At 35.1% G+C, this 27,391-nt stretch overlaps 6 protein-coding genes across 7 annotated transcripts; 3 read left to right on the top strand and 3 right to left on the bottom strand.

Moving 5' to 3' along the window:
- Positions 1–233: 233 nt before the first annotated feature.
- Positions 234–2,127, bottom strand: LOC116163347 (cytochrome c oxidase assembly protein COX15 homolog). The gene is made up of 7 exons (XM_031477235.1): positions 1,784–2,127; positions 1,603–1,735; positions 1,353–1,485; positions 1,113–1,299; positions 801–1,065; positions 483–751; positions 234–434 (listed from the first exon to the last, which is right to left on the bottom strand). Exons 1-7 carry the CDS (start codon positions 1,943–1,945, stop codon positions 300–302), a joined length of 1,284 nt encoding a protein of 427 aa, XP_031333095.1. The 5' UTR covers positions 1,946–2,127; the 3' UTR covers positions 234–299.
- A 172-nt stretch (positions 2,128–2,299) lies between these two features.
- Positions 2,300–6,822, top strand: LOC116163346 (putative aldehyde dehydrogenase DhaS). Of its 2 annotated transcripts, none has more exons than XM_031477233.1 (11): positions 2,300–2,638; positions 2,693–2,892; positions 2,941–3,101; positions 3,149–3,305; positions 3,394–3,548; positions 3,603–3,700; positions 4,277–4,702; positions 5,777–5,876; positions 5,925–6,039; positions 6,090–6,221; positions 6,272–6,822. In XM_031477233.1, exons 1-11 carry the CDS (start codon positions 2,534–2,536, stop codon positions 6,786–6,788), a joined length of 2,166 nt encoding a protein of 721 aa, XP_031333093.1. In that variant the 5' UTR covers positions 2,300–2,533; the 3' UTR covers positions 6,789–6,822. The 2 variants fall into 2 exon arrangements, with proteins under 2 accessions (XP_031333093.1, XP_031333094.1); XM_031477234.1 differs by having other exon boundaries at positions 2,682–2,892.
- A 683-nt stretch (positions 6,823–7,505) lies between these two features.
- Positions 7,506–9,824, bottom strand: LOC116163348 (PI-PLC X domain-containing protein 1-like). The gene is made up of 6 exons (XM_031477236.1): positions 9,668–9,824; positions 9,496–9,620; positions 9,219–9,442; positions 8,982–9,170; positions 8,401–8,702; positions 7,506–8,038 (listed from the first exon to the last, which is right to left on the bottom strand). Exons 1-6 carry the CDS (start codon positions 9,717–9,719, stop codon positions 7,692–7,694), a joined length of 1,239 nt encoding a protein of 412 aa, XP_031333096.1. The 5' UTR covers positions 9,720–9,824; the 3' UTR covers positions 7,506–7,691.
- A 4,215-nt stretch (positions 9,825–14,039) lies between these two features.
- Positions 14,040–16,133, top strand: LOC116163465 (ubiquitin-40S ribosomal protein S27a). Its single transcript, XM_031477392.1, has 3 exons — positions 14,040–14,160; positions 15,545–15,880; positions 15,928–16,133. Exons 2-3 carry the CDS (start codon positions 15,560–15,562, stop codon positions 16,078–16,080), a joined length of 474 nt encoding a protein of 157 aa, XP_031333252.1. The 5' UTR covers positions 14,040–14,160; positions 15,545–15,559; the 3' UTR covers positions 16,081–16,133.
- LOC116163464 (ribosome biogenesis protein NSA2 homolog) lies at positions 14,090–15,476 on the top strand. The gene is made up of 2 exons (XM_031477391.1): positions 14,090–14,160; positions 14,647–15,476. The coding sequence occupies exon 2, from the start codon at positions 14,665–14,667 to the stop codon at positions 15,442–15,444; it is 780 nt and encodes a 259-aa protein (XP_031333251.1). The 5' UTR covers positions 14,090–14,160; positions 14,647–14,664; the 3' UTR covers positions 15,445–15,476.
- A 3,909-nt stretch (positions 16,134–20,042) lies between the features above and the next one.
- On the bottom strand, positions 20,043–22,276 carry LOC116164958 (protein Aster-B-like). Its single transcript, XM_031479215.1, has 5 exons — positions 22,055–22,276; positions 20,964–21,137; positions 20,741–20,915; positions 20,536–20,656; positions 20,043–20,488 (listed from the first exon to the last, which is right to left on the bottom strand). Exons 1-5 carry the CDS (start codon positions 22,242–22,244, stop codon positions 20,372–20,374), a joined length of 777 nt encoding a protein of 258 aa, XP_031335075.1. The 5' UTR covers positions 22,245–22,276; the 3' UTR covers positions 20,043–20,371.
- Between the last annotated feature and the right edge of the window lie 5,115 nt (positions 22,277–27,391).

Genomic DNA, 27,391 nt, shown 5'->3' with positions numbered 1-27,391 from the left:
TACTGATCATCAATATCATAAAACAGTCGTAAAGTGTGTCTTGCTAGTTGCACGATATTTCAAAACCCGCTTTGACGTACAAAGCTCAAATTTAGTACAGATAAACCAAAAGTTGCAAAAAACGAAAAATTCCTAATACTGAGCCCAATCTAGGCAAATTTTTGCCTTCCCTAATATGCCGCTTTGACTAAGGCGCTGCAATGACTATAGTTAAGAAGATATCAAAGATTGACTGCTAATATAAACAGTGCATTTTTATTAAACAAGATTTTTCACTTACAATTGTACTACTACTATTACTAAATTTTTGGTAATCGCTTTAATTCGTGTGTTAACCAAACAGCCAGTGACAAAAGAACTAGTGACCCACTTTGGTGACTGGCGGCTAAAGGAACTGGTACATACATGAGTAAAGTTGATATTCCCAAAATGACCTATAAAATTAAAGTTATTAAGGACACTTATTGCAAGCTACTGTTAACCTGTAGCCAAGCCATAGTTGCAAGAGCATTAGTGGCAATATATGCTCTAGGTGGCAAAGTGCGACGCTTTGACAGTATCCATAATGTTGAAATTAAAGTTAATGTTGTGATGCCGAGAATTCTGTGATCGAACTGTACTGTAGTGGGGTTCTCAGTGAAGTTCTTTAAAGTAGGCTTATATGCTAAAATATCATCAGGTATCCATTTGTCAGCCATTTTTGGAAACGAGTTATACACTAATCCTCCATCGATACCCGCCAAAAGAGCACCTGAAAGTCATACTCAATTTATTGTACACAAGAACAATGTGGAACACACCTGAAACTGCAGTGAAAAACACCATTCCTTTACAACTATGGGCAAACATGCGAAATTTACGTGCGTTCTTAATTGCATTGTTGCTTATATTGGAAATAGTTTCAGCTGGCAGTAGATGATCCAAAGACGACCATAAGAATAAGCTATATAACACAAATGCTAAGCTCAAGTGTGTTGCCAGTCGATATTGCGACACTCTTACTACAGTATTATCATCATCCTTTTTCTCCAAGCCAGATTTGACCATATACCACCCAAATAAACCCTAAGATAAAAGATAATCATTTAAATACAGAAGGTCACACACATTACTTGAGCTAGGATTAGCCCGCCAAATGCAGAGATGCGAATTTTCATTTGAGGTGTAAAAGCGCCTCTAGTCCAGAAAAATACAGCAGGCAAAAGGAAGACTGCACCAATAGCACGCCCCCACATTCTGTGCGCGTATTCCATGAAATAAATGAATTTAAATTCCGTAAGGGTCATGTCAGGCCTTTGACTGCAATCATTAAACATACATAAAATTGTACACAAAAATATTGAAAATTATACAGTAGAAACTCTGGAAATTGTTTGTATTTGCTAAATTCTGCTATCCACTCCTCCTCGGTTCTTGGCATTCTTTCGCCTAAGAGTTTCCATGTAACCATTGACAGACCAGACTCAGTTAAACGAGTAACACCACCTTTAGATTTTTGAAGGTTTTATTAGTTACCATTACATTATTTTACGGTTCTTTTTATGATCTCTTTTAGAACGCTACATATGCTTATTAAAATAATTAAATAAATAGAAACTATACCTAAAATTACAGCCACGAATACCATTCCGCTACTAGTCAACAGCCAATATCCGATCGCTTTCTTGTACCTTGCGACTGCATTCGATTTTAACCTTGTAGATATAACGCCCGCCTCACTACATAAACGCGAATGCTGTAAAAAAGGTCCGATTGTATTTGCACCTTGTTTCGTTTAACTAACCAGAAACTTCTTCAACACTGTACTTCGGGCTGTACAGTTATTGAAAGCGCCTCTTCGCAATTCGCGAGGTATTAAATTTTGGGGTTTTTTCAGCAAGGATGTAGTCGACACGGAAGCGAAGCGAATAGCTGTAGTTTTACATAACTTGGCAACACAAAACATTTTTATACTGTAAATAAGGGTTGTTGATATCTACGAGAAGAGTACCTTTGTAAATATTGGTCAACACTCAACATAACCTCGTATTCCGCCCGGAATTCTGTTATAGGAACTACGAGTCTGGAACCAAATGAACTACAGAAAATTCATTAGACCTAATATGCGAAAGGAATCCACAGATATTTCGGAGTTTGTCCATAACCATTATAATCTTTTGTTACAGGGATTGTATTGTATAATATGGGCATTGAATTTAATTCAATGATATGGGTATGCAGGCAGGCAAATGTTGCAGGCCAATGTACAATTGGACAATATACCTTTTGTAGAATACATGGATAGGAGCATTTGAACTACATATACGTGTTTGGACCTACCGTCACGATTCACGAAACAAAAAATATTGTTAATTTTAATTATTATACCCTCGATTATAGGTACCTATGTATAATTAATTTTTTTGAGAATCATGAGCTGCTCAGTGTCCACGCAAAATTAATAAATGCGGTTATGCAAAGTACAGAGATAATTGTCTGATAAGGTTTTAACCCATGAACTACAACAGATATCCATGTATCAGATTAATCTGAAATGGGGCATGAGAATGGAAGCAAGAGTATTAAAAGTACCACTATAAAACAGGTATTTCGTACTATGGATTATGGTACAATAACTGAAAATGTAAGCTCTGCCAAAGTACGTATTTACTTTAGGGCGATGTACATCTGATTGTTTAAAGCGATTTTTAAGGCATGGTTGGAAGATTTAGCTGCTATAGGTGCATATAAACGTGATATTGTTTTATCTTATGGCAAATCACTTCTTGTTCATAGTAAAGGTTTGGACATACCTATACAAGTTATTAGTCCATTACCTGAAGATGTCGATGAAATTGTGGCTGCCAACAAATCTGATTGGACTGGCAAGCAACGATCAGTTCTTCTTTATAAGTAAGCGACATTGTTATTTTCAGTGTAGTGTAGGTAGATATGTTTTAGATTGTCAATTGAACTTGAGAACAACTCGTCACTGATCTGCCAGTTAGAAGTTTTAATACGAGGGATTTTATCAAAACATGCAATGTCCTCGCTGCATTTACTAATTGACCATCTGAGATTCTACTCTGGTTATGCGGCTACAAATGAAAAGAAAATAGAAGGTTGTAATTTGTAAAGATCGTTTTTCAATATCAATGGATTATTGTAGGAGTTTCTTTAAGTGTTGTGTCTGACGATGTTTTTCTTTCTGCTTTTGGAAACATTTTGGGACCTGCGTTAGCTGCTGGTGGAGATGTAATTTTGCAAACTGAACCACGTATTAGTGTTTTGGCTACACTCTTCAAACAATTGGCTGAAAAAGTGGGGTAAGTATAGACTGCCGAAGGCAGAAATTGTTTATTAATAATCATGGGATTATATAACTATGATCTTGATGTAGATGAATTGTTTTAGGTTTCCTAAAAATGCCATACGACTGTTACCTGGTGATGTAAATTTAACTAATTTACTTCAGAATGATAGCATCGGTTTTATTAACTGTTTTGGAAAAGTACTTGGAAAGACATTTCCAAATTTGGAGAGTTTGGTAAAAGCTCCTGTGATTGCAGGTTTCACATAAATCAAAACATTATGTTTTCAAGTTAAGTTCATATATGTTTTAGTGACAAAAACCAAGGGGCCAATGATTGTTTTCAATAATGCAGATTTGGAGTCTGCATCTGATGCTGTCATCAATGCTGCTTGGGGTTCTGCAACTGTTGTAAGTAATCCAGAATTCAGATAGCACATAACAAAGTGCTTATTTATTGCTAATATTGCTGTACGTTGGAATTTATTGTTTCGCCCATTTCACATTTTTAACGAATTTTCAAATGAAGTGCGGTATTGCAGTCACTTTGTTTGTCTGTCCGTCCTATACCTTAGTACTTGCCAAAATGTAAAAGGTTGGAGGCCCAGCTATTTACAACAGTAAACTACAATAAATTAATTTGAAGCACTTTATTCTTGCGTGTAGCTTAATCATCTCTATTTATGGAACAATAAATTACCTCAACCTTTAATACATAATATATCAAATCAATTATTAATTTGAAATTTTAATGAGTTTATTAAGGAAATTAATATTAAAAAAGTAAATAATTTTACAATCCTCAATTCCAAAATAATGTGCCCATTTGAGGGGGTTCCAGCTTAATGTTAAGGTAGCACCCCCAATTTCATAAAAAATTTTCGAAATGGGCTGAGCATTAAATATAAGCACTTTATTTTGTGTGGTAATAAAATTTGATGGTGGGTGTGCTAGTTACATGTTCTCTCATTTGTTTTGTCGTTGTAGCTACCGTGGAGTCTAAGCATCGTGATGGTACAAGAAGATGTCTACGAAGTATTTGTTAGTAAATTGAACGATCACTTATCAAAAGTAAGAATTGGGCCTGCATATGAGAAACTCGCGGATGTGTCATCTGTGCATGAATCCCAGCTGTTTAACATACAAAAGGTTGTGGAAGAAGCCAAGGTGGTAGGGCTGCAGGTCCTTCAAAGTACCTCACAAAGTTCTCAATTTCAAACTACTGTAATACTAGGTGGAGATGTGCTCAAGAATGTTAGCTTGGAGCAATCTGATGTGGCTGTTGTAACTGTAATAGCTTTTCGTCACATTAACGAAGCCCTCAGTTTATCAAACAATTTCAAGTCTAAGATGGGGGTGTCAGTTTGGACTGAAAACATCGGTTTAGCGAATGAGTTGGCTCAAAAGCTACAGGTAAAGATAACGGTTATTTTAATAAGGAATAAACTTTATTTAAATTTTTATTTTAAAAAAACTAATCTTCATTAATAATGCACCAAATCGTACACTGTTCAGTGCTTTTTTGTCGTTCACTAAACATTCGAATTTATCATATTAATTTTTGCTGTCTCAAAAGGGGTTTAAAGTAATCGCCTATATTAATAGAATTTTTAATTTCACATGATTCTGAAGACATAGCAAGGAAGATTTGTTTCGGTAACAATTATAGGTAGTACTTGATGGCTGTTCGGTAGAGTATATTATATTCAAGTACTTTATTCTGAAACACCATACAATACAAAAGTTTCTATTTTCCAAAACGTGGATATATTATTACATTTTTTTCTATTGTGGTGAGAGAACTTCCCTGCATTAAATGTAAATCCTGTAAAAAATTTACATAGGAACACTGTTTATGATGAAAAAAATCTATTATACCATTGATTATACTACGAACAATCAATGATTATACCTACATATACTATATATATATGTACTATATGTATAATATTGTTGCTTTTGAAATTGGGGCATTTAGAATGGACTTGGTTGTTTCAATTGTTTAATGAAGGTCAATTTTGCTTTCTTTGTCTAATGTCGTGGGTCTATAGTTAATCTTGCCACAAAACAATTTTTCAATACGAGCGTGCAGTTAAGGTTATATTTGTTTATTTTCTGTATCAAATAGGCATTTCTGGGAATTTGAAAGTTTCTAAAATTATTCTATCTCTAATTTTTATTTGTTATCAAGTTGCTTGTTAGCCCTAATGTGACAGTTCCAGTTAGTTTATTAGGTTTTTCTTTTATTTATAAGAGATAAAGATAATTGTTTCGGAGGGAACGTCATTGTAATCATTAAAAAAAATTGCATTATTTAAGCATGAATATCTTTGGGAAAACGTCTAAACACATTACACAATAATGCTCAAGAAGTGAATTGCATGCATATTTGGTATCCACGTATGATTTGCGTGCATTATTTAGTTCAAAAGCTTACTAATCTGCTTATCTAGCGATGGCACAGACTATTAACATTTTTTTTTTCAGTTTTCGAACGTTTGGATTAACAGCTTTGCGAAATTTTCCGCATCGCATTCCACGTATCTTGACAAAAATAGCGGTGTTGGTTACATAGGTGGAGTAGATGGTATGTTGCGAAATTAAATTTTGTGTTTTTTTTTACGTTGTGCTTCAGGTGCTTGTGAATACTATAAAAATGGATCGGATCCTGAAAAATTAACGTTCGATATTAGTGCCGCCCGATCGTTCTATCTGCATGACATTGACGGTTTTTATGGAAATCTTGTTGGGTAATTTAAAACAATACTATAGTGTACAACTTTTTTTATTATCATTGTAGGCGAAGTGTTTCAAGTGCTGTGGTTTCTTCAAAAAAAGGATATGACCTATGGAAGAAGGGAAACATATCTGACCGATTTCGAATGCTCGCAAATCTATCGTTTGCGTTAGAAAGTAGGAAGGAATTAATAAGGTACTAATATCACTTGTATTATAGATAAAATGATTTCATATACTTTTTAGCAAAAATACAGGAGTGCCCTGCTTCATCTTAGATTATTGGGTCTCTACAACTTATAAATTGTATGCACAGTTTGCAGATGTTGGCCAAGTGGAACATAAGGGTTCTCATGTTATAAGGACTTGTAGGGAACCAGTCGGTATAATTGTTATTGATGAAAGTAACAGCCTTTCCACTCTCTTCGACTGTGTGATAGGTTCTTTACTTTTGGGCAACGCTGTCATTGTTTTAAACCTTCATGAAAAATTAATCGACTTTTACGCAGAGATCTACCAATTATTAGCAACTGCAAAATTTCCATCTGGGGTTTTTAATGTTATCTTAAATTGTCAGAATGATACGTTTGATAGTCTCCTTTCATTTGACGACTTAAATACTTTCATTACTTTTACTAGGCGTCCAAACATGAAGATTGGGAATATTAAACGAATATGCGATGGTCGTATGTCGTCTTCTTTATTGTCATATGTAACCAAAACTAAAAATGTCTGGAGCAGCATTGGTCATTCTGTTTTGTAATTTTTTATGAATAAAGATCATTCATTATTTTGCTTTTCCATAGTATCAGATGCAAACCTAACTAGTTCTCATATATTATAAGAAATTCATTGTTGGCTTCAGATTTGCGAGGGAACTATTATTAAATTGTAAGTGCACAAAATTTTAGTGATATTGGTCACTGTGCAGATGAATAAGTAATACATTTATTTGGTCTTAGCAAAGACATGTTTGGACCTCTACAAAAAAAACATATATCCAAGTATCCAACTCATTTGTAAAAAAACATAGTCTGCTTCTAAAATTAAGTGAAACATAAGTTGGTGCAGATTGGTAATAAAAACGAGATTTTTAATGTAAGGAGCAATAATACAATAAGGGATAGAACTATCAAACCCATTGTAAAAAAATGGCTAGCACAGATACCATCCGCATACCTGCGCATGCGCGATTATGCCCAAAACCTTTGCAGCTCTTCCTTTTATTTCTAAGAATGAGTCTACCAAAAAATTTGGTTCCAATCAGTGTAGTCTTTTAGCCAGAAATGAAAGTTTGACACACTTGCGCAACCACGATTCTGGGAAAAGATTCCTGATGCTTCTTGGGGGATCTTTACCCCTACACTAACGTGCGTGTGGTAAAAAGCTGCATAGTATTCCCTATAATTTCAGACGAAAAATGAAGGTAATAGATCTTGGATTTTAGAATACTAAAAAATGTAAAACATACATATATAAATATAAAGAATATATTTGGACATGGTCATGGGATCAATATTGGTATGTATTTCTTTTGTTTTTGGTACGGTTAATAGCTGCATATATACATTGAATATTGTCAACCTATACAGGTATATTGATTTGGTAAAAACAACACTTCTCTTCTTTAATAGACAAAAAGTTTGTATTATTGTGGCGCTCTAATTTACCCATGTCTTTTTAATTTTTTATTATTTGCTTCTATAGATATACCAATTGCGTTATTCCCAAGGAAAAAGTCAGTTGCCACTACGTTAACAGAATCACTCCAATTATCCTTAGTTAACCACTTGTTCAATTCTGGGTTAACATCATCAGCCATGTAATGCAAACCTTTGTAGGGGTACCTAATTATGTACCATGCATCTGGCGTTAACTCCGCCATAAGTGCACAAAACGGCGACTTTGTATGGTGGTGGTCGTTTTTTACTCTATCCAAGTATTCGCGTAATTCATTAACTTTTGCGGTATTGCCCCATTTATGATTAATGTTAAACCATAACCAGTCATTATCTACAATGAAAGCATAAGTATACCGCTACATTGCAGATATAGTAGAATTTTCGTACGTTTGCGCGCACATCATCGGTGTTTTACATCTGAATTAGGTATGTTTACATAGTATCTGCAGCCGATAGAACAGAATAAGTATGTAAGGAAACCATACGAACAGTGCTGCATTGTTGGTATACTGTAGAGGATCGTTAGTGCAAGGGGTATACCAACCACAAAACAGCACTATTCTTATGGTTTCCTGTACATTTATTCTGTTCGAATGCAGATACTATGTAAACATACCTAATTCAGATGTAATACACTGATGACGTGCGCGCAAACGTAGGAAAATCCTACCAAACTCAACTGATTTGACATACCATTCACCATGTCCCAATTGTTATAACTGATGATTAAATTTCTTCCTGTTGCCCAAATTTCTTCAAGTACTGGTCCGTTCTCGTGATTGAAGTAGCTCCGAGGTAATGCGAATTCGCCTAAAATTTCTTCCAACAATTTTACCACTATATAGTGTTCCTCGAGCGTAAACTTAGATGGATATTCAAAGCCTTTCATGTGCAGTATTACTACCTCCTTCGGTGAAGCTTTGAGAAATTTGGCAACATGTAGCAGCTCCTCACGCAGCTGACTGCACTTAAATCGACCATGATTTATCCATTCTCTGGAAATGATTGCGTCAATTATACGTCGTTTAGTGTAAGAACAATCGCATAATGTAGCCGCACACTGCAAAACTTATGTCTTTTCTTTGCATAGGCTAGGTAGAGATGAAAATATAATAGCATATAATTTGTTTACAAGTCACAGGCGACCAGTTTTGCAGTGGACGGCTACCTGCGATGATTGACGTGACTGTTTTTATACTAGAAGACGTCACCATGTAAGGGGATTCCGTTAAGGAAAGATAAATTTTTTAGTAGTACCTACACAAAGTACTTACTTTGGGGTCTCTGAGTGATGTATTCCGACTCTAATGTCCAAATACCTATTCCCTGATACTAGTTGTTCCCATAAATTACGGTCTTGGGCCAACAGAAATCGGGTAATTAGGGAAATGTAGTTCGCCGTCCATGCGCCTGAATCATGAGTACCCGGAATCATCATGTTACCTATTCTTAACTTTCCGAAGCTAAAACTGCCTATTAAATCCTGCACCTAAGTATGTAGTTAAACTTACTTCGCCATCCAGGACGGTTCGATTCTCAGACACTCTTCACCTATGATTTCACTTTGATGCCTAGATTGGATCCAAAAGGGATAACAGTGGCTGCCCAAGACCGGGTTTGTGTCATTTTCGTTCCAATTACCAGGGTACCTCGGATTCCCAAATGCTATATTACTGATGGAATGCCCTTCCAGTTTTCCAACTGTGTCGATCTTATGTAAAATTCTCTCTGGTTCCTAAGAATTTTGAAAATTTAAAGTTTTAAAATTAGTTACAAATAGGCTCTTACATTGTGTGATCGCTGTGTTATAGTTAGTGCATCTGGCAATGTTACACAGCTAGTAAAATCCCAATTATACTCCAAATTGTTACTAACAGCATTAACGGTTAAGAAAATTGTGCCGCAACCAGTGCCTGGGGGTGTAATGTGAATCAATGATTTCACTATACCTATTACTTACAAGCCACCTGTTGAATTAAGGCGCATAAAAAGAGGCACAAAAAACAACGCATCTTGTTTTAGCGAAAGCTAAACCCAAAGTAACGTGTGAAATTTTCATCGTTGAAAAATTAATCTAAAAATTATCAGCAAAATCTTGTCTCTAAATGATTAACATTCAAATTAGAAATGTTATATCTCAATCTATTACGTGATAATTTGATAGGCTTAAAGGTCAAAAAGGTATGATCTGCTAATGGAAAAACGTATACGTATATTGTTGCAGATCTTATACTAAATTTTGATCTGTAGAACCTGAAACGTTAACATTTGTAACGACCTGCCAATTGCATATAATAAATTATACTCGAAGAACTGAAGAGCATGTTACGTTCACTATTGAGAACATGTAACCAAGTTACCACTAGATAAGCTAAGCCATGGCAAAGTATGGTGGATTGGAATGAATAACGGGGTTAGCAAAAAGGAAATGCAGTATAATAGTAAACCGGATAGGGGCCACTTAGTCTTTAGTAAATTTCAAAAGACAAAAAAATACCTACTAACGAGAAGAAACAAGGCAGACTAAGAAATCCTTGTTCTGGTCTTGATAAGCTAAAGAAATAAAATAATTGACAGGGATAGACCATAAACAAGAATTGTGGTCACAATCGTGAATCGAGGGTAATTTATTAATGATCTCTCAATGATGTTTAAATTTAAATCAAATTTTACCACAAAGGGGATCAAGGGGAAAATATTAATACAGCAGAAAACAACAAAGCTATAATTGTTAAGTGACTATCAAACACATATATTAATTGCAAACTTTGAACTTCAGATCGCAACCTTTTGAACTCAGCAAGGCGCGTTCTGCCTTATCTGTAACAGATTCCAACACAAACAAACAAATAAGAGGTAGTGAATAGTGCGGCACAAAATATGGGGTTATAGCAATGCCTAACGTCTGACACTTGGGTAAATGGTATACTAAAACCGTAATTAAAACTCGATAAGGAGGAATAATTCAATTTACGTTAACTAAACAAAAGCAAAATTTTGACTCGACAGATCGTCCCTGATGCAATTCGTTGAAACCATTGAAATATAAATAAATAAATCCCCGCTTATTGAATCTAATGCCTACAGACATGTTTACTACCGCAAATAAATTTCGATTATGATCAATGCTAAATCTTTATGACGACGTAGTACATACTGTAACATAAGAACTGACCTACCTATGTAGTTTAGCCTAAGGACCAAATCTAGCAAAAGCTTTTGATCCTGATGCTGATACTGAGCTGACTGATGGAGGCGTAAAAAAAGGTGTGCGGAGAGACCTTGAAGGAGATGAACGAGCGAAAAAATGCACAAAGGAAGGAGAGAAAGAAAGATAGGTGTGACGAAGCGAAAGAATCATTAGAAGGGTTGACAAAGTCACTTTAAAAAATTGAAGGTGTGCATAGGAGAAAAGATGTGAAAGAAGAAGACACGAAGAAAAAAACTCTGAGACAGTTGGACGTCACGGGTTTGATAGGGTCGTGAATAAGTAAAGAGAGCTCCTCCTGAAAAGGGCCAGTGGAAGGCGTCATGGACGTGTAAACGGAACATTAGGGAGGTTTAAGGAAAGGGTGAAGTAAATGGACATGAAGAGGAAGGACACATAAGGAAAAACGATTTCATAAAGTATAGTTTTCCAGTTTACATGCTTCCGCTTCTTAATAAGTTAATTTATAGACAGCATATTGCAAAAGAATAGATTCATTCCGTGTAATAGAGTGTTTTTAGCCTCATCTAGACAAATTGTTCATTTATTTATTGTCCCTCTTGTTCTGGGTCCTCAACAACCTTTCGCTCAATTACAAAGTGACCCGCATAATGCTTTTTAGAGGTACCACTCCTGCAGAAGGTCTTAAGTTGTTCGATTATACTACTCCGCGGTATTTACCTGACGAATTAGGAAAACTGCAAGAAATTAGGAGTAGCCGACAAAATACTCGAAACCGATTTAAGGAAATTCCCATCTCTGCGACAGATGAAAAATTCTTACCTCAGTCCAGGTTCGAACACCCGACCTCCGGCTATGTAATCTAACGCTCTGCTACTGAGCTACAAAGTCGGTCGGTCGGTGTTGCCAGGCTACGGCGGTGGCCTATAAGTAGCTATATATATTAAATAATGTTTATATGAATGATAGCATTTATAATAGCTGGAAAGAAAGAAGTTTCTATGGCTGGCGACATTTTCGTACAGGTGTGAGGTGGCAATATAAATAAATACTTAGTATAAAATATTGTACTTTCCTCAATTTTATGATTAGATAAACGTAACCAAATATTACCTATTATTTTTAGATACATTATATTTGGTACCTGTACCTGTATGTGGATCTACGGTCTATTCAGTATATCTTCCGTTGCACGTCATTGCCTGAAGAAAACGACGTACCAACGTAAATTTACTTTCGTTTATTAGGCAACACATTAAGCTTGTAGTTTATTTTGGCCGCAACAATTGGTAGCATTTCGCTATGTTGTCGCGTTTAAATTTGTAAATTTGACAGGTTGCTTTTGGTTTACTTTTCGTTTGATTTGATTTTGATTATTTTCTACGTCTTTCGCTGTGCATTGGTTTGAAGAGTAATTACTGAAGAATTTTGATAACCCGTCAGTAATTGTGTTCGATAACGGGAAAACAGACAACATTAAAGTGTGGTTAGGAGATCATAATGTGTTCTCCGAAAATGATTTTAAAGCCGAACTGTTGAAAAGGTTGCACAGTAAGTACGTTCGCAAATTATTTGGTATTATCTAAATCTTGTTGATACTTTTAGGAATAAATCAGCTAAAATGTATCGCATAACGCATTGACCACTTAGCCGAGCAATACGGTTACTTCGTTTTACGATTACCACCCTATCATCGCGTTTTTAATCCTATCGAACATATTTTGGGCATAGCGAAAAATTACTTCAATCGACACATGGGTAGAGATGGACGAAGCATTGAAAATTGCATAAACATGTGACAAGAAACACTACAACCGATAACTTCCGAAACGTGGCGCAATTCAGTTAAGGATACGGAAACTGTAATACACGAGTGGTACGAAAGAGAAAAGCAATTAGATCTTGAAAACGTTGCTACTATTATTATAAACTTTGAACACGAAAGCAGTTCCGATGATTCCGATTAATTTGAATATCATCCATCACATCACATAACCTGTAAAATTTTATATTTAGTACTTTCTCTGTAAAAGAGATGCTACATTTGTACAGTTCATAAGTTATTAAAGTATATTGTATGTATATTGTGGTTCCAATTAACGAAATGAATAATAAAAATTATTTTTATTTTATTTAAGGTGTGGATTGTTCACACAAAGAATGCACTGTCTTGTTGACAAGTGACATAACCTAAATCGTTCAAAACTAGATTTGGCATTATTGCATAGTAATTACGTCACAGAAAATGATGACGTGCAACGGAAGTTATACGGAATAAAGTGTAGATCTAGATAGTTTTTCAAAAACGTACCTGTACCTGTATCTAGGTATTTTATTTGTCTGATACGTGTACCTGTACCTAGGTCCCAAAAAAAGAAGTACCTATTATAACAATGGATACTTCTATATACTTAAGGCCGCTTGACATGGAGCAATACAACGCGCAAGAACTTGCAGAAAGAAATTGCAAGGTCAAATCCTTGCATGCAATAAGCATTGCATGGTATTTGACATGGTGCAATTCTATTTCAATTGCCACATGTCTGCCAACAGAAGAAACATATGGATTTGTCAACAAAGTTGTTAACCTCAAATGAAAATTAAATTTTGATTGCTTGAAGAAACATGAAAATTACAAGAATAAATAAGATTAGTAAAAACAAGTAATGAGTGCGTCTCTCAGCATCACAGTTGCCGCCGCTGTATTTTACTAGGTTGGTGACACAAAAACAACTAGATTTATCCCTAGAATTGCACGATTCATGCAAGAAAAATAGCACCGGTCCTATAAAAATTGCATGCAAGTCTCTTGCAGCAATTGATCAGCTGGCTTTGAACTGCGCATGCCTTTCGCAATTTTTCTTGCAACTTGCATGCAATTGCAATTTTTATTGCTCCATGTCAAGCGGGCTTTACAACAATGCAATCACTCCTGCCGATTTACTTTGGTTGAATGCATCATTATGAATGAGTTGTATGCTCGAATGCGCCCATCAACGCCACCAGAGGGAATTGTATAATTTGGTGTGCTCTTTGATTTTGTTAACAACTTGAAATAAATACATAAATAATTAACGTTAATTTAATTCAGCAAATAATACCTAAATCATATATATAAATAACCATTCTACTTATATAAATTAATAATTGTTAAGCGCGGCACCAAATTTAAAAACCAATAAAACGGACGTGACGTAATTTTGTTTTAAAGCAAGCGCACCATTGACGTCTTCCTGTCTGTCAATTTGTAGGTTCTTTTGCATCGTGTAATGGTGGAGTAGAAGGTAATAATGAACTTGTATTTTTCTAGTTTTAAGGGTTTTCTTTCAATTTTCAGTAGTACTAAATGTAAGAATATATTCTTTAATTGATAAAAATTAATTTTTCGTAAAAAAAAAGGCAAAGTTACGGCTATATTTACGTGTACTCTCTTTAAATCGATAGACCACATGGTCTGTATTAAAATGTGTATCCAACTTTATTTTGATTCAATTGTATGGATATTTTGTTCCATTTTATTTAAATATATTTGCCGTTAGGCTCCCTAAAATTGAATGCTGCTTGTTTTTCTAAATAAATTTGTGGTTATGTATTACAATGTGTAAAATATCTCTATGAATATGACGAAGATTTAAGGTAAGTGAAATGTGGGTATATTCATATTACTTTACTTTGTATAGTTAAATGTGTAATTGTCATATTCAAAGAGATGATTTTGCTTCATCAGTTTGAATATGTTCAATTTACACAGATAATTTCTTTACTTGCAGCAGTGAAAAAGATACATCATGCCACAAAACGAATTTATAGAACGTCACCGTAAGCTGTACGGTAGGAGGTTGGATTATGAGGAACGTAAACGAAAACGTGAGGCACGTGAGCCTCATAAACGTGCACAGGTGGCGAGAAGTCTTCGCGGTCTAAAGGCAAAGATCTTCAACAAAGAACGGCGAAATGAAAAAATACAAATGAAAAAGAAAATTAAAGCTCACGAAGAAAAGAAGACAAAAACCAACACAGAAAAGGTCGCGGAGGGTGCTCTACCAGTTTACTTGTTGGACCGTGATGTTCAATCACGTGCGAAGGTACTATCAAATATGATTAAGCAAAAACGGAAGGAAAAAGCCGGAAAGTGGGATGTTCCAATTCCGAAAGTACGTGCACAGGCGGATGCAGAGGTGTTTAAAGTGATACGTTCAGGAAAATCGAGACGAAAGGCGTGGAAGAGAATGGTTACCAAAGTGACATACGTCGGAGAGACATTCACTCGGAAACCTCCCAAGTTCGAACGGTTCATTCGACCAATGGCGCTTAGATTTAAAAAGGCTCATGTTACTCATCCAGAGCTTAAGGCGACTTTCTACCTGCCAATCATAGGTGTGAAAAAGAACCCCAACTCACCGATGTTCACCAGTTTGGGTGTGATAACAAAAGGAACCGTGATCGAAGTGAATATATCCGAATTGGGGTTGGTGACTCAAGCTGGTAAAGTTGTATGGGGAAAATACGCGCAAGTTACGAATAATCCAGAGAATGATGGGTGTATTAATGCAGTACTTCTTGTTTAATTGTAATATTTATAAATAAATACTTTTTTTAATTTTTGCGTTTACTTTCAAATTATTGCAGTCGTGTTATTCGTTCTTTCACGTGTTTAATTTCTTGTAGGAATAACCCTACAAAATGCAGATATTTGTTAAAACTCTAACTGGGAAGACCATCACTCTTGAGGTCGAGCCATCTGATACAATCGAAAATGTGAAGTCCAAAATTCAGGATAAGGAAGGGATCCCCCCTGACCAACAACGTCTGATCTTTGCCGGCAAGCAGTTGGAAGATGGGCGTACTCTTTCTGATTATAACATACAGAAAGAGTCCACTCTTCATTTGGTCTTAAGATTGCGTGGTGGTGCCAAGAAACGTAAGAAGAAGAATTATTCTACACCCAAAAAAATTAAGCACAAGAAGAAGAAGGTTAAGTTAGCCGTACTGAAATTTTATAAAGTAAGTTAATCAATTTGTTAATGCCTCTTAATTGTTATAAATTATAGGTTGACGAGAATGGTAAGATACACAGATTAAGACAAGAGTGCAAAGGTGAGCAGTGCGGCGCAGGTGTGTTTATGGCTGCAATGGAAGATCGCCACTACTGTGGAAAATGTGGTTATACCTTGGTCTTCTCTAAACCAGAAGAAAGCAAATGAATGTAGATATGTAGTTTTTACATAATAAATGTCTATACGGCTATTTTTTTTAATATTTTGTCTTTTATGACCCAGGGCAGTCTATAGCATGTATATGCAGGGCATTTTTTCTAAACCCTCCTTTTGTATGATTTAATTTTAAACATATTTTTCATTGATCTTATGGAAACTTGTGTCTATTTCTCTCTGAGATTTTTATTCAACATTTACAGTTGATTCTTCCCACAACTGTGACCTGAAGATTCAAACTAGTTTTAGGTGTAAAATCAATTGCTGATTGAATTTGGCCATAATTATTAAGAGCGAAAAGTATCCCATTTAATAATATGAAGTAGCAGAGGTCCTGTTTCTATCTAAACCAGGTGCCATATCCTTGGCAGAGCAGCTTCCTAGTTCAAACCAAAAAACGCTCTTCACATGCTTTTTTTAAATTCAATTGAAATGTAAGAATGGCAACTTATCCTGTAGATACATATATAGAATTCCCATCGACTGTTACCACCCTCATTAATTTGTCAACGAACTTTTTGTTAGCAGCCTATGTGAGATGTGTCACATCCTCCTTTAGTTCTTAATTAATCATAACTGCATTATGTACACTGTTATATTGATATCTTAAGTTCTTTGCATTTAAAATAAAAAGAAGGCCATAACTGAACTTGTCAAGCAATTACTCGTCCTAAATATTAATCGCGCACTTAGCTAGTTGCTGGATTTTGGAGAATACTTTTTTCCAAATTTTTTGCAATACATCCCAATATTTTTGTAGGTTAAAGAAAAAAATCTTAAAATAACTTAATAAAAAAATATCCAAGTCTTTAAGATCTTGTCGAAGGCTACCACATTCATTTGTCGGTACCCACTTTCAAAATCCTGATCAGCCGCAATTCGCGTTTGAAGTTTTGACTCCGCCATTAGTAAGATCTTGTCTAGGGCTACCACATTCGCTTTGTCGGTACCCACTTCCGACGTCCCGTTTACTCGCAATTCGCGTTCGAACTGTTGACTCCACTATCAGTAAGGTCTTGCCGAGGGCAACTGTACTTTTTGCTTAAGTACGTTAAATAATTAGTTCAATTCAAGCTCTAAGTACTCGACTACCCCACGAAGACGCGCACCTTGCAAAGGGTGGTTAATATCGTCCCTAGGAAAAAAATTCCGTCTCACAGTTCTGTGCGTTTACACCTTTGCAACGACACCAAATTGAAAGCAATCAGACTAAAACTATAAAAGATATGAAAAAACTGAGTTAAATCACCACGTGAGTACAAGCTCGGGGATGGCGCTCCCCCCCTTTGGGTACATGTCCACTCATCGTCAAGGGCACCGCCAGGAAGGAGCAGCTACCTCCTCTGAAGAAGTGTCCACAAAAAACTTATTAATGCAAACTTACAAGATTTTTATGATAAAGATAGTGATCGAGAAGTTTACAAAAAAAACCCTTTAAACCTTTAATTAATTTAAAAAAGGGGTTTATTATTAAAAGCTTGCAAAAATGAATTAGTAAAATGTATAGAAGTTCTATACATTTTATAAATTAATTTTTGAAAATTGCAAGCTATCATAAAGTAACTTTTTTATCTGTGTAAAACAATTTTTTTTTATTGTCCAGCTCGTAGAGTTGTACACGTTGGATTTTCTACCTTTCTTATTACAATCACACTGCAAGATAGTAAAGCTTTCTGCCCTTTTGCACTACGAAAGGCGCAGACATACTTTTTTTCCGATCATTAAACATCGTACAACTTATTCGCAAATGTAAATGTGGAATTAATTACGCCATAATTAATTTTGTGGTTGCAAATAAATTTGCAAAGTGTACTAAAAATGTTTCCTATTTTTATGTTTTATATGTGCTTTTCTTTTTGGATTCTCTGAAATTATTTTTAAGTTGTTTTATGATCATAGTTTACAAGTTATTTTATTCTCAGCTCAACTCAAATTTTAAAAACTGCTAGTAAATGTAATCCGTAATCTTTTCAGCTTTATTCATTAGTATTATATTGTTTGTTTCTCTTATTATAAATGACTGGCTCTAATTCTCTTTGCGCGGGTATATAATATGCAATACATGAGGGAGGTCTCACCACGGACGTTGTCTATAGGACCCCTAATATTTCTCAATGTGATTTATTTAACAAGTTTAATTTTCTTTTTTTATTGTAAATCATGTTATTATATTGAGGAATAAACATATATTATTATTATTTGCAAAAAAGATGTATTACGTCAAGGCGCTAAAAACTCACATTTTACATCCTTTATGCCTAATGTACACTGCACAAATTTTAACGAAAATAAAATAACCGTTTTGGCGAAAAAAATATTTTAGTTTTTTAACTTTGACATTTTTTTATAATAAAATCTGGCACGACGAAACGGAACGGATTGAAAATCTCTCAACGATGTCTTGTACAGCAAATAGTGGCAATGAGAAAGTGTTTTTTGTATCTTTCCCTATCTGTCATAACACCAGAAAAAAATAAAAACAAAATCAGTAGGTAAATTTCGTTTTTCCGGAACTATTCGGAATTTTTTGATTTTCTTCAGGGCATGATAACTGTTTAATTGCACAACTTTTTCCTAATTAAAACATCGTCGTATGTTCTATGATGGTTTCCGAGATCCCCACGATAGGGACATCCTTATCTTGGACACAGTGCATATCATTTCTGCACATCGAGGCAGAGTGCATTTTGCTGCATCCCACTTTACGTCAAGGGGTGGCACCCCCTCCTACTAGTGAAAAATGTTTCATTGAAAATAAATCATTACTTAGTAAAAACGTAGTTTCTTATAAAAATAAATAGAATGGTAGTAGAGGTGTGTAGACCTAATACAAAAGGAAGTTTGACCGGCTTAAAGTGCTAGTTTAGAAACAAGAAAGGTTTTCTCCCTATGGCGAGTAACTTTAGCGCGTTTTCAATGCTTTTCAGTAGATACTCCCCAAAACAACATAGCTAGGTGCGCTATGTTTTTCTTGACTGGAAACTTCTATGGTTAACATTTAAAAGATTGCAGTCTGCCTAATCTAAACGAAAATGGCGAGGAAACTTCAAACAAGTTAAAAAGTCATAAATGACGCGAGGGTATTTTCCTCTTCTTAATATTAATCGTAGGACCGGGAAAAAAATACCGGTAGGCATGTGATCCTTACCCTTCCTTTTCAAATGAGCAGCCTATTGTCGAAGTTTATACAGTTTAATGAAAAATAGTGGACGACATACAGATACAAACAAATTTTGAAATGGGCATTAGTTTTACTTTCATTCGAAGTGCCCTAGGAAGTGCCTACATTATAAAACTTTTTTAAATGCTTTCGTAAATAGCATTACGCATTGCTACATTAGAAATTTTATTGGATACCTTCATAAATAAAACATATAGCATGCATAAACAGTATTTTTGAAAACGTCGTTAATTTTACTTATTCGTAGTGTTTCCATTTAAATATCTTCATAAATAAAAAAGTTAGCATTGCACGTGCGTTAATCTACATTTTTGACACTGCGCATGCGCAAAACCAAAAATATCGGTATGCACGAAATCCTTTTGGACCAAGCTATTGGGCTATGAGCCTCATATCGACCAAATCGGTTCAGTGGTGTAGGATACGTGTGACGGGCGGACGGCAAAGTGCAGCCAATAGCGATTTTGCACTTTGAGGAAAATACCCTAAAAGTATGATAGCGAAGAAAAAGTTTCTACACTTAGACAAGGAAAGAGAGTTTCTACAGATAACTATGACAAGAGTAAATTTAATGTTAGTGACTTTGTTATTATAAAGTATGAAAGTAATTATTATCCAGGACTTATTAAATAGCTTGCAGTATAAAGAATTCGTTTTTTTTTAATGGATAAATATAAACAATAGAATTGAAAAATGTGCACATCTGGTTCACCGGAAATGATTAAAATTTCGTAATTTAGCGCGACAATCCTAATTTATTAATACTGCATACTCGAGTTCTACAAAAAATTATATTTTGTTGATAATTTCTAAACTACAAAGCACCACTAGGAGAATATCTGTCCCACCCATTAAAAGTGCATATCACAACTCTGTAAAAAAATGCAGCACATGCCTATGCAAATCCACATGACATTGCAGCAATTAACAGATTAGCACACTTATAATTTAGAAGAAAGAGCAATAACTTTTATTTACATAGATTTTATACTTAAAAATTAACTAATGTAAAAAGGAACGATAGGTATACGCTACCATAATATTATAAAATAATACAGTGCGTAGTAATAACTATAATACAATTATCGCAGACCAGCATTTTTATAATTCTTCTTGCACTTTATCAACGGCATCTTTATGGTTTTGTATAATAGACATTATCTTACTCGTGTATGTTGGATGTATAGAATGTTGAAGTTCATTTAATGACTCCTCAATCTAAAAATGTCAATTAACACAAAAATAAATAAAATATCTTACAATACCTGTTTCAATAATTGTATGGAAGTTTTTAATACTTTCTGCCACCTTTGCATTTCAAGGGAATGAAGAGTTTCTTGTTTTTGTAGTAATTTTATCCATTCATCGTGGGATGTTGGTGGATCTCTGAAAATGTTACAATACAATGCATAAATATTACATATTATTTAATTACATTTCTCTTATCTCAAAGAATAATATTTTACTTACTTTAAAACGTGTAAATCTAATAATGTGTACGGTGGCATATCCTCCAACAACCATAATTTGTAATACAGCATCACATTTAAGACTACTAACAAAATAAGTACACCAAAGACTATTAACGTTGCTAAATCTGAGGAAAATATACCACTAGATGACACCTTAACACTAGAACGAGCACCTAAAAGTAAAAGTCAGTGCAATAGAAATTGTGGTGTAAGGTACATACTAATTGCAGGATGAACAATTTCAGCGTCCGACCTTGGTATGGCACGTACCAATCTTCGTCTTCTCGACTTCCGTTTCAAAGTAGGTATGATCTCTTCACTTTCTGTGTATAGAGCTTTACTAAGCGATTTGAAATAATCTTCAAGCCCTTGCCAGCAATTCTTCTCTATGAAACCTGCAATGAACAGCAAGAGGTATTGAATATGCGTTCCAATTTGTTTGGAAACGAGCAAACAGCATAGTGACACTTTTAAAAAGTATGAGTAGGAAAAAGAAAAATGCTTGTTTGATAGACGATCACCTCAGTAGTGCATTACAACTATAGCATTTGCTGCCTGCCTACTAGGTAGTCATTTCATTTGAAGACCTTGCTGTGCTTTAATTCACTGTTTCTAACACAACTCCAGACTGAATTTGTTGCAATTTGTTGAATAGGTCTTGAAACGTTTAGTGATTTTCATTAATTAGTCAGTGTTATCATCAAGGCCCAGAGGTTCAAGGTGGGACCGGACCGACAGTGTCCGAAAGTAATTAATTTGAAAGGTAGTAACAGGGGAACAGGCGACCTTTGTAAACGCTCAAGATATGTTTGCGGATTTTGAAATTTGTAAAAAGCAATGAGTGATAAACGGTATTAAATTCCAAATAGCGACAGGTAAGTTAGAAGCATGTGACATTATCTGTGACAAATGTAGCACATTAGATAAAGGGATGACAAATAAATGATAAAAAAGTACTCGAGGGTAATTAGCAACAGAAAGTAACCTTTGAGCACTTAAATTAAAATGATAATGTGAAGTATGTGAATACAGAGTACCTATCGATAGCTTTTTATAAATGGTATTTTAACAAAAGTGCATTAAAGATATGACATAATCAATCAAGGCAAATATTCTGCGATAAATTTTTTGTTAGGTGTAGCCACATATTTTTTAAATGACATATAACCCAAGTCACATAACCGGTGAATCATTACAAACTAGGTATTCTGAATCATGCCATAGATAAATAATGTCTACTAGTACTAGTACTTAAGTACTAAGAGATCATTATGTTACCAGGGAAACATTCTGGAAAACATGAGTTACCTACCTTTTACCAATCCCCAAACTGTTTTCTTATATTTAATTTGTGCGCAAACAAGTAGGGAAGTCTGTGATTCTGATACTCGCTTCAGACAGTAGTGGATGGACACTGAAAACGTATCTGCATAAGGAATTCCACCGTTGACTGATTCAATATCGATAGCGTACAAAGTTCCAGCTTTACTGCATGGAAGCATAACCTGTAAAAAAATTTTAATTGATAACAGATGTTAAATTGACATTTCAATAGGATTAAAAAAGTAGGGTAAGTGTCTCTTAGACCTTATCAGATGAGAACACCAGGCGACGCCATTGTTGGCGTCGGCAAGTGTTGCCAATATGGGCAGCCAGTCACGCCACCGGCGGCACGGCCAGAGATTGTTGATTCAATACCCAGTGACAATTCTTGGCCACCGGTGTCTCTAGTGTAATAGGCTCCATAAGAACAAAAGTCAAGTAAATCGTCAGACCACCGGTTGCGTGGCCATGTGATCACTTTAACAGCAAGGGTGGATTAATTGAAACAAATCATTGTGCATTCTAATGGCATCTGTCATTCTTATTAAAAATGGGATGCGGAGCACACAATAAAATGAAGTTCAGAACAGAATACAATGCTGTTTCTATGGAAACGACAGAAGAACCTATGCTTGCTATTTTGGATGTCTAAATTATATACCTTTTTGAGAAGTTTTGTAATGATTTTTATGTTTTCTGCTATAAAATAAAGTTTTGTATTATACACGAGGACAAAGGGAAACTAACCACCTCGTAAATCTTTCACTCGATGGTTAAAACATCCCTTTATCATCTTGTATAATAAATAACTATTGTCAATTCAGTGTACTTTTTTAAATAAAATTAAATTGAAGACTAAGTAATGCAAGACTGTAAATTTGTTGTGTGCAACAACAGTATTGAGAATAGTACAAGCAAAAAATGGTTCCATGTATTATATTTCTTTATCTTGTAATGGATCAGTCATTAGGGAAATGAAATGACCCTCTCATTTCAGTTTGAAGATCCAATACATTCAAACAGCGTTCTCCATGTGGACAAGAATGTCTACTGGGCATTGAACAAAGGAGTTCGTCGACTTTTGTGTGATAGCTGAAAGTGAAATCCTGTTTTTTATTCGAAAGAATGGCAGCAGGAACAGTCGTAATGCTTGAAATAGCCTAGAAAGAAGTACTGTACTTGTACTCGTTCAGGGCGACCATTGACCTACCAAACGGGTGAATATCATGAGAATTATAAGCAGAAAAAATGACCGTTTTAAGCGTTTACATTATAAAAACTCAATAATTCAAAAATTTTGAAATAGACTATACCAAGTTACCCTTATTTCTTGGGCTGAATATGACAGATATAAAAATAGAGGGTTTCCATTTAAAAAGTAGAAGTGTGTTCGAGATAAGAGGGTTGTAACGAAGCACCCGTTTCCAGTCTTATAATGATCACACTGTCTATCGACAAATAGTTGGCACTTTGTTACTAAAAAACCATACTTTCTGAATTTAGTTATTTGCTGTACGAGACGAGGGACTGAACTGTGTGTGTTTTCATTTTTTTTAATTGTTTGTCTTACCAACGATAGCGCAGGTAAGTTTCGTATTGAATTTATAAATTTTGCAACCGAGAGATATTTCGATTGTTTTTGTTGGGTCCGCAAGCTACAATACAATGCAATACAATCTATTAAGATCTTTGAAACGAGCAACCAATATGCAACAACACAACATATGCAAATATGATTGATTAGCAAACGAATAGGAAAATTCGTGATTCAATATTTAGAAATCTAGAATTTTTCTATTTTTACCACCCGCGCACGTTAGTAAGGGAGGTATTGCATTGGGACAAAAAATAACCCACCACTTTTTTTGACGGAAATACACGGATTTAAGCACCAGGAATCTGTATCAAACAAAATCTCGATGCTGTCGATTTGTCTGTATTCCCATTTCTGTCTAAACGGCTGAAATTTGGTACACGTATTCTTAGAGATTAAAGAGCTGAAAAACTTTTGGGTAGAATCGCGCATGCGCAAGTGTGCCAAATTCTCATTTCCGGCTAAACGGCTGAACCGATTAGAACCAAATTTGATACACATATTTTTAGACATAAAAGGGCAGAATCACGCATGCGCAGGTGGTATCTGTGCTAGACGCAACACAATGTTTTGTATATCAACCACCTTTTATATTGTCATACAGCAAATTGATGGCTTTTTTAAATATCTTAAAAAACATAGTATTGCTTAGGGGGAAACAAGTACCATTTTTGATGTACACCAAAAATTCAAATTCAAATTAATTCACGTTAATTCGAAATAATTCACGTAAATTCAAATTAATTCCCGTTAATTCCAATTTATTCACGTTAATTCAAATTGAATCACGTTAATTGACATTAATTCTCGTTAATTCTAATTAATTCACGTTAGCTCAAATTAACACAGAGGGGTGTACACCAAACATTCAAAGTTATGTTTCCATCTAGAATTTTTCCAAGGCAAATTTTTACCAGGACTAGAGTTTGTGAGTAAAATATTTCAAGGGCGGATTTTTTCTGAGGACAACTTTTTTACACAAGTATACCAGGGAAAAATTTTCCAAGAGCAATTTTATCATCTTAAATTTTCAAGACGAGAATTTTTCAATACAGAATTACCCCAGGGCGAATTTTTCGGAGACGAAATTTTAAGTGCCAAATATCCCAAGGCCTATTTTGTTGGAGGCTAAATTTTCCGTATGCGAATTTTCGGGAAATGAATTTTTCCACGACAAATATTCCCAAGATGAATTTTGAGGGGACAATTTTTGTGGGTCAAATATTTCAAGGGCGATTTCTTTACGTTTCTGGAGACAAGTTTTCCACGCAAGTTTCCGGGGCGAGTTTTTTAGCGAGTATTCCAGGGCAACTTCCAACGCAAATTTTTCTTTTGACGATTTTTTATATTCGAAAAATGATTTTTTCAACATTTTCTGTAGACGAATTTCCTTTCCTGGACGAATGTTTCAAGGGGCCTACATTTTCCGTAGGTAAATTTTTCAGAAGAGAATTTTTTATAGCGAATTTTCCCAGAACGATCTTCCTTGGAGTTTGTGGGAGTCAAATATTCCAAGGACGACTTTATTCGGTAGGCGAATTTTTTAGGAAAAAAGTTTTCCAGGAAGAACTCTCCCGAAAATTTTTGGGGCTGAGGGCCGGCCCGTGTGGCGCAGTTCAGTTAAAGCTGAACTGTGGTGCTAAGGGTCCCTGGTTCGAATCCGGGTTCGGGTATGGATATTTGTAAATGTATAGTTGGTTGGGTTGGAAGAGCAGCCTTGGCTGAAACCCCGCCCACTCAAAAATATTCCCTGTATGAATTTACGAGTTGAATCTTGCACGGAAGCAATTTAAAAAGGCAATTTTTTCATAGCGAATTTGTCTCGTATGTTTTTTTCGGAGGACAAGTCTTTAGGGGTCAAATATTCCAGGGGCGATTTTTAGAGTGCATCAAATTTTCTGGAAACGAATTAATTATTCACGCAAGTATCCTAGCGAAGGTAGATTTTTAAGAGCCTTTTTTTATGAAAGCGATTTTTCTAGGGAATTTTCAGGACATTTCCAAGGGCGATTTTTTACAGGAATCGGCAATTTTCGAGAAACGAATTTTCCAGGGCAAATTTTGTCAGGACAAGTGTTTGTGGGTCAAATATTCCAACGGAGATTTTTTCGAGACTACATTTTCTGGGGGCAAATTATTCACGCAACTATTGCTAGGAAGAAGTTTTCCAAGAATGATTTTTTCGTGTCTAAATTTTCAGGACAAGAGTTTTTCCATAGCGAATTTTTCCGGGGCGAGACGTGTTTTTAATGTCAAATATTCTAAGAGCGATTTTTTCGGGGCTAAATTTCCAGGACACAAATATGTTATACAATTATTCCAGGAAAGAATTTTCCGGTGCGCATATCCCCAAGGCGCCTTTTTCAAGCCTCCATTTTCCGGAAGCGAATTTTTCCATAGGGAATTTTCCCAGAAGAAATTTTCCGGGAACAAATCTTTGTAGATCAAATACAATAGTGATTTTTACGAGGCTACACTTTCAGGATGAGAATTTTTCTATAGCGAATATCTCCAGTGAGAAACGTTTCCGGGAACAAGCCTTTAGGGATGAAACATTCCAAGGGCGATTTTTTAAGCGCAACCAAATTTTCTGGAGCGAATAGGACAATTTTTTCAGGAATCGATGATTTTTTTAGAAATGAATTTGTCTTAAGGGGAACAAGTACCATTTTTGGTGTACACCAAACATTCAAATTCAAATTAATTGACGTTAATTCAAATTAATTCACGTTAATTCAAATTAATTCACATTAATTGTAATTAATTCACGTTAATTCTTATTAATTCAGGCTAATTCAAATTAATTCAGAGGGGTGTACACAAAAAATTCAAAGTTGTTTCCCTCTAGGGTATTGCATTTGTGAAACAAAAGTTGCCGCCAAATTCCAGTCAAACCGGAAGTTTCAATATGCGATCGGATAAATCGTAATGTCACATATAAAATTATATTCGGCAAGTTTTTCGTATCTCACCACATAACAGAGATATTGAGGTGACTCTCTTATCTCGAACACACTGTATACATCCCTCTGGTTCCATATTCCACTGCAAGGAATAGTCAAGAGGAGCAATGTGATCGCACACGAGAAGAATTGAATAGATGTGGATTTCGAGTAAGGTCGTCTATTTTAATCTCCTCTATCGCCCACTATTTTTTTGACATGTTTACTTATTATTTACGATCTATTACTTTAAACCTCCAAAATCATTGAAAACATTGAAATGGTCCATAAATATTCAAATCACGATATTTTACACACTAATTTGCGCGATTCATATATAGGCAACATTTGTTATGTTTGAGGACCTTGAAATAGAAGAGCCCGTACAGATCCATACCCCCCCTCCCTTTAATCCAAAAATGACAGGAAAAGAGTCGATTCAATACGTTTTTTTGCACACCTCAATGACTCGGAACAAATATTCTGTCACAATCAGAACGGCAAACCAGAGAGAAAAATTCCAAGGTTAGAAACAGAACCAAAATAGCATTGTCAAGTGCGATTACATATTCATTTATTGTAATTAATTAATGAAAATGACTACAACAATTACCTACGCTATTATAAAAAATTGCCAACTATTTAATTATTATTGTAAATGCGAATACAGTGAATCCCCTAGAAATTTAACGCAATTACCTCGCCCAAGTTAAACACTATCTATCCACAGATTTAGATAATTTTTTGATTGGTCATTGTTGAATGTAGCAGTGCTTAACGCAACATATTT

Source organism: Photinus pyralis, unplaced genomic scaffold, assembly GCF_008802855.1.
Source record: "Photinus pyralis isolate 1611_PpyrPB1 unplaced genomic scaffold, Ppyr1.3 Ppyr1.4_LG2, whole genome shotgun sequence".
Classification (NCBI taxonomy): Eukaryota; Metazoa; Arthropoda; class Insecta; order Coleoptera; family Lampyridae; genus Photinus; species Photinus pyralis.
This window is presented reverse-complemented; position numbering and strand designations above follow the sequence as displayed.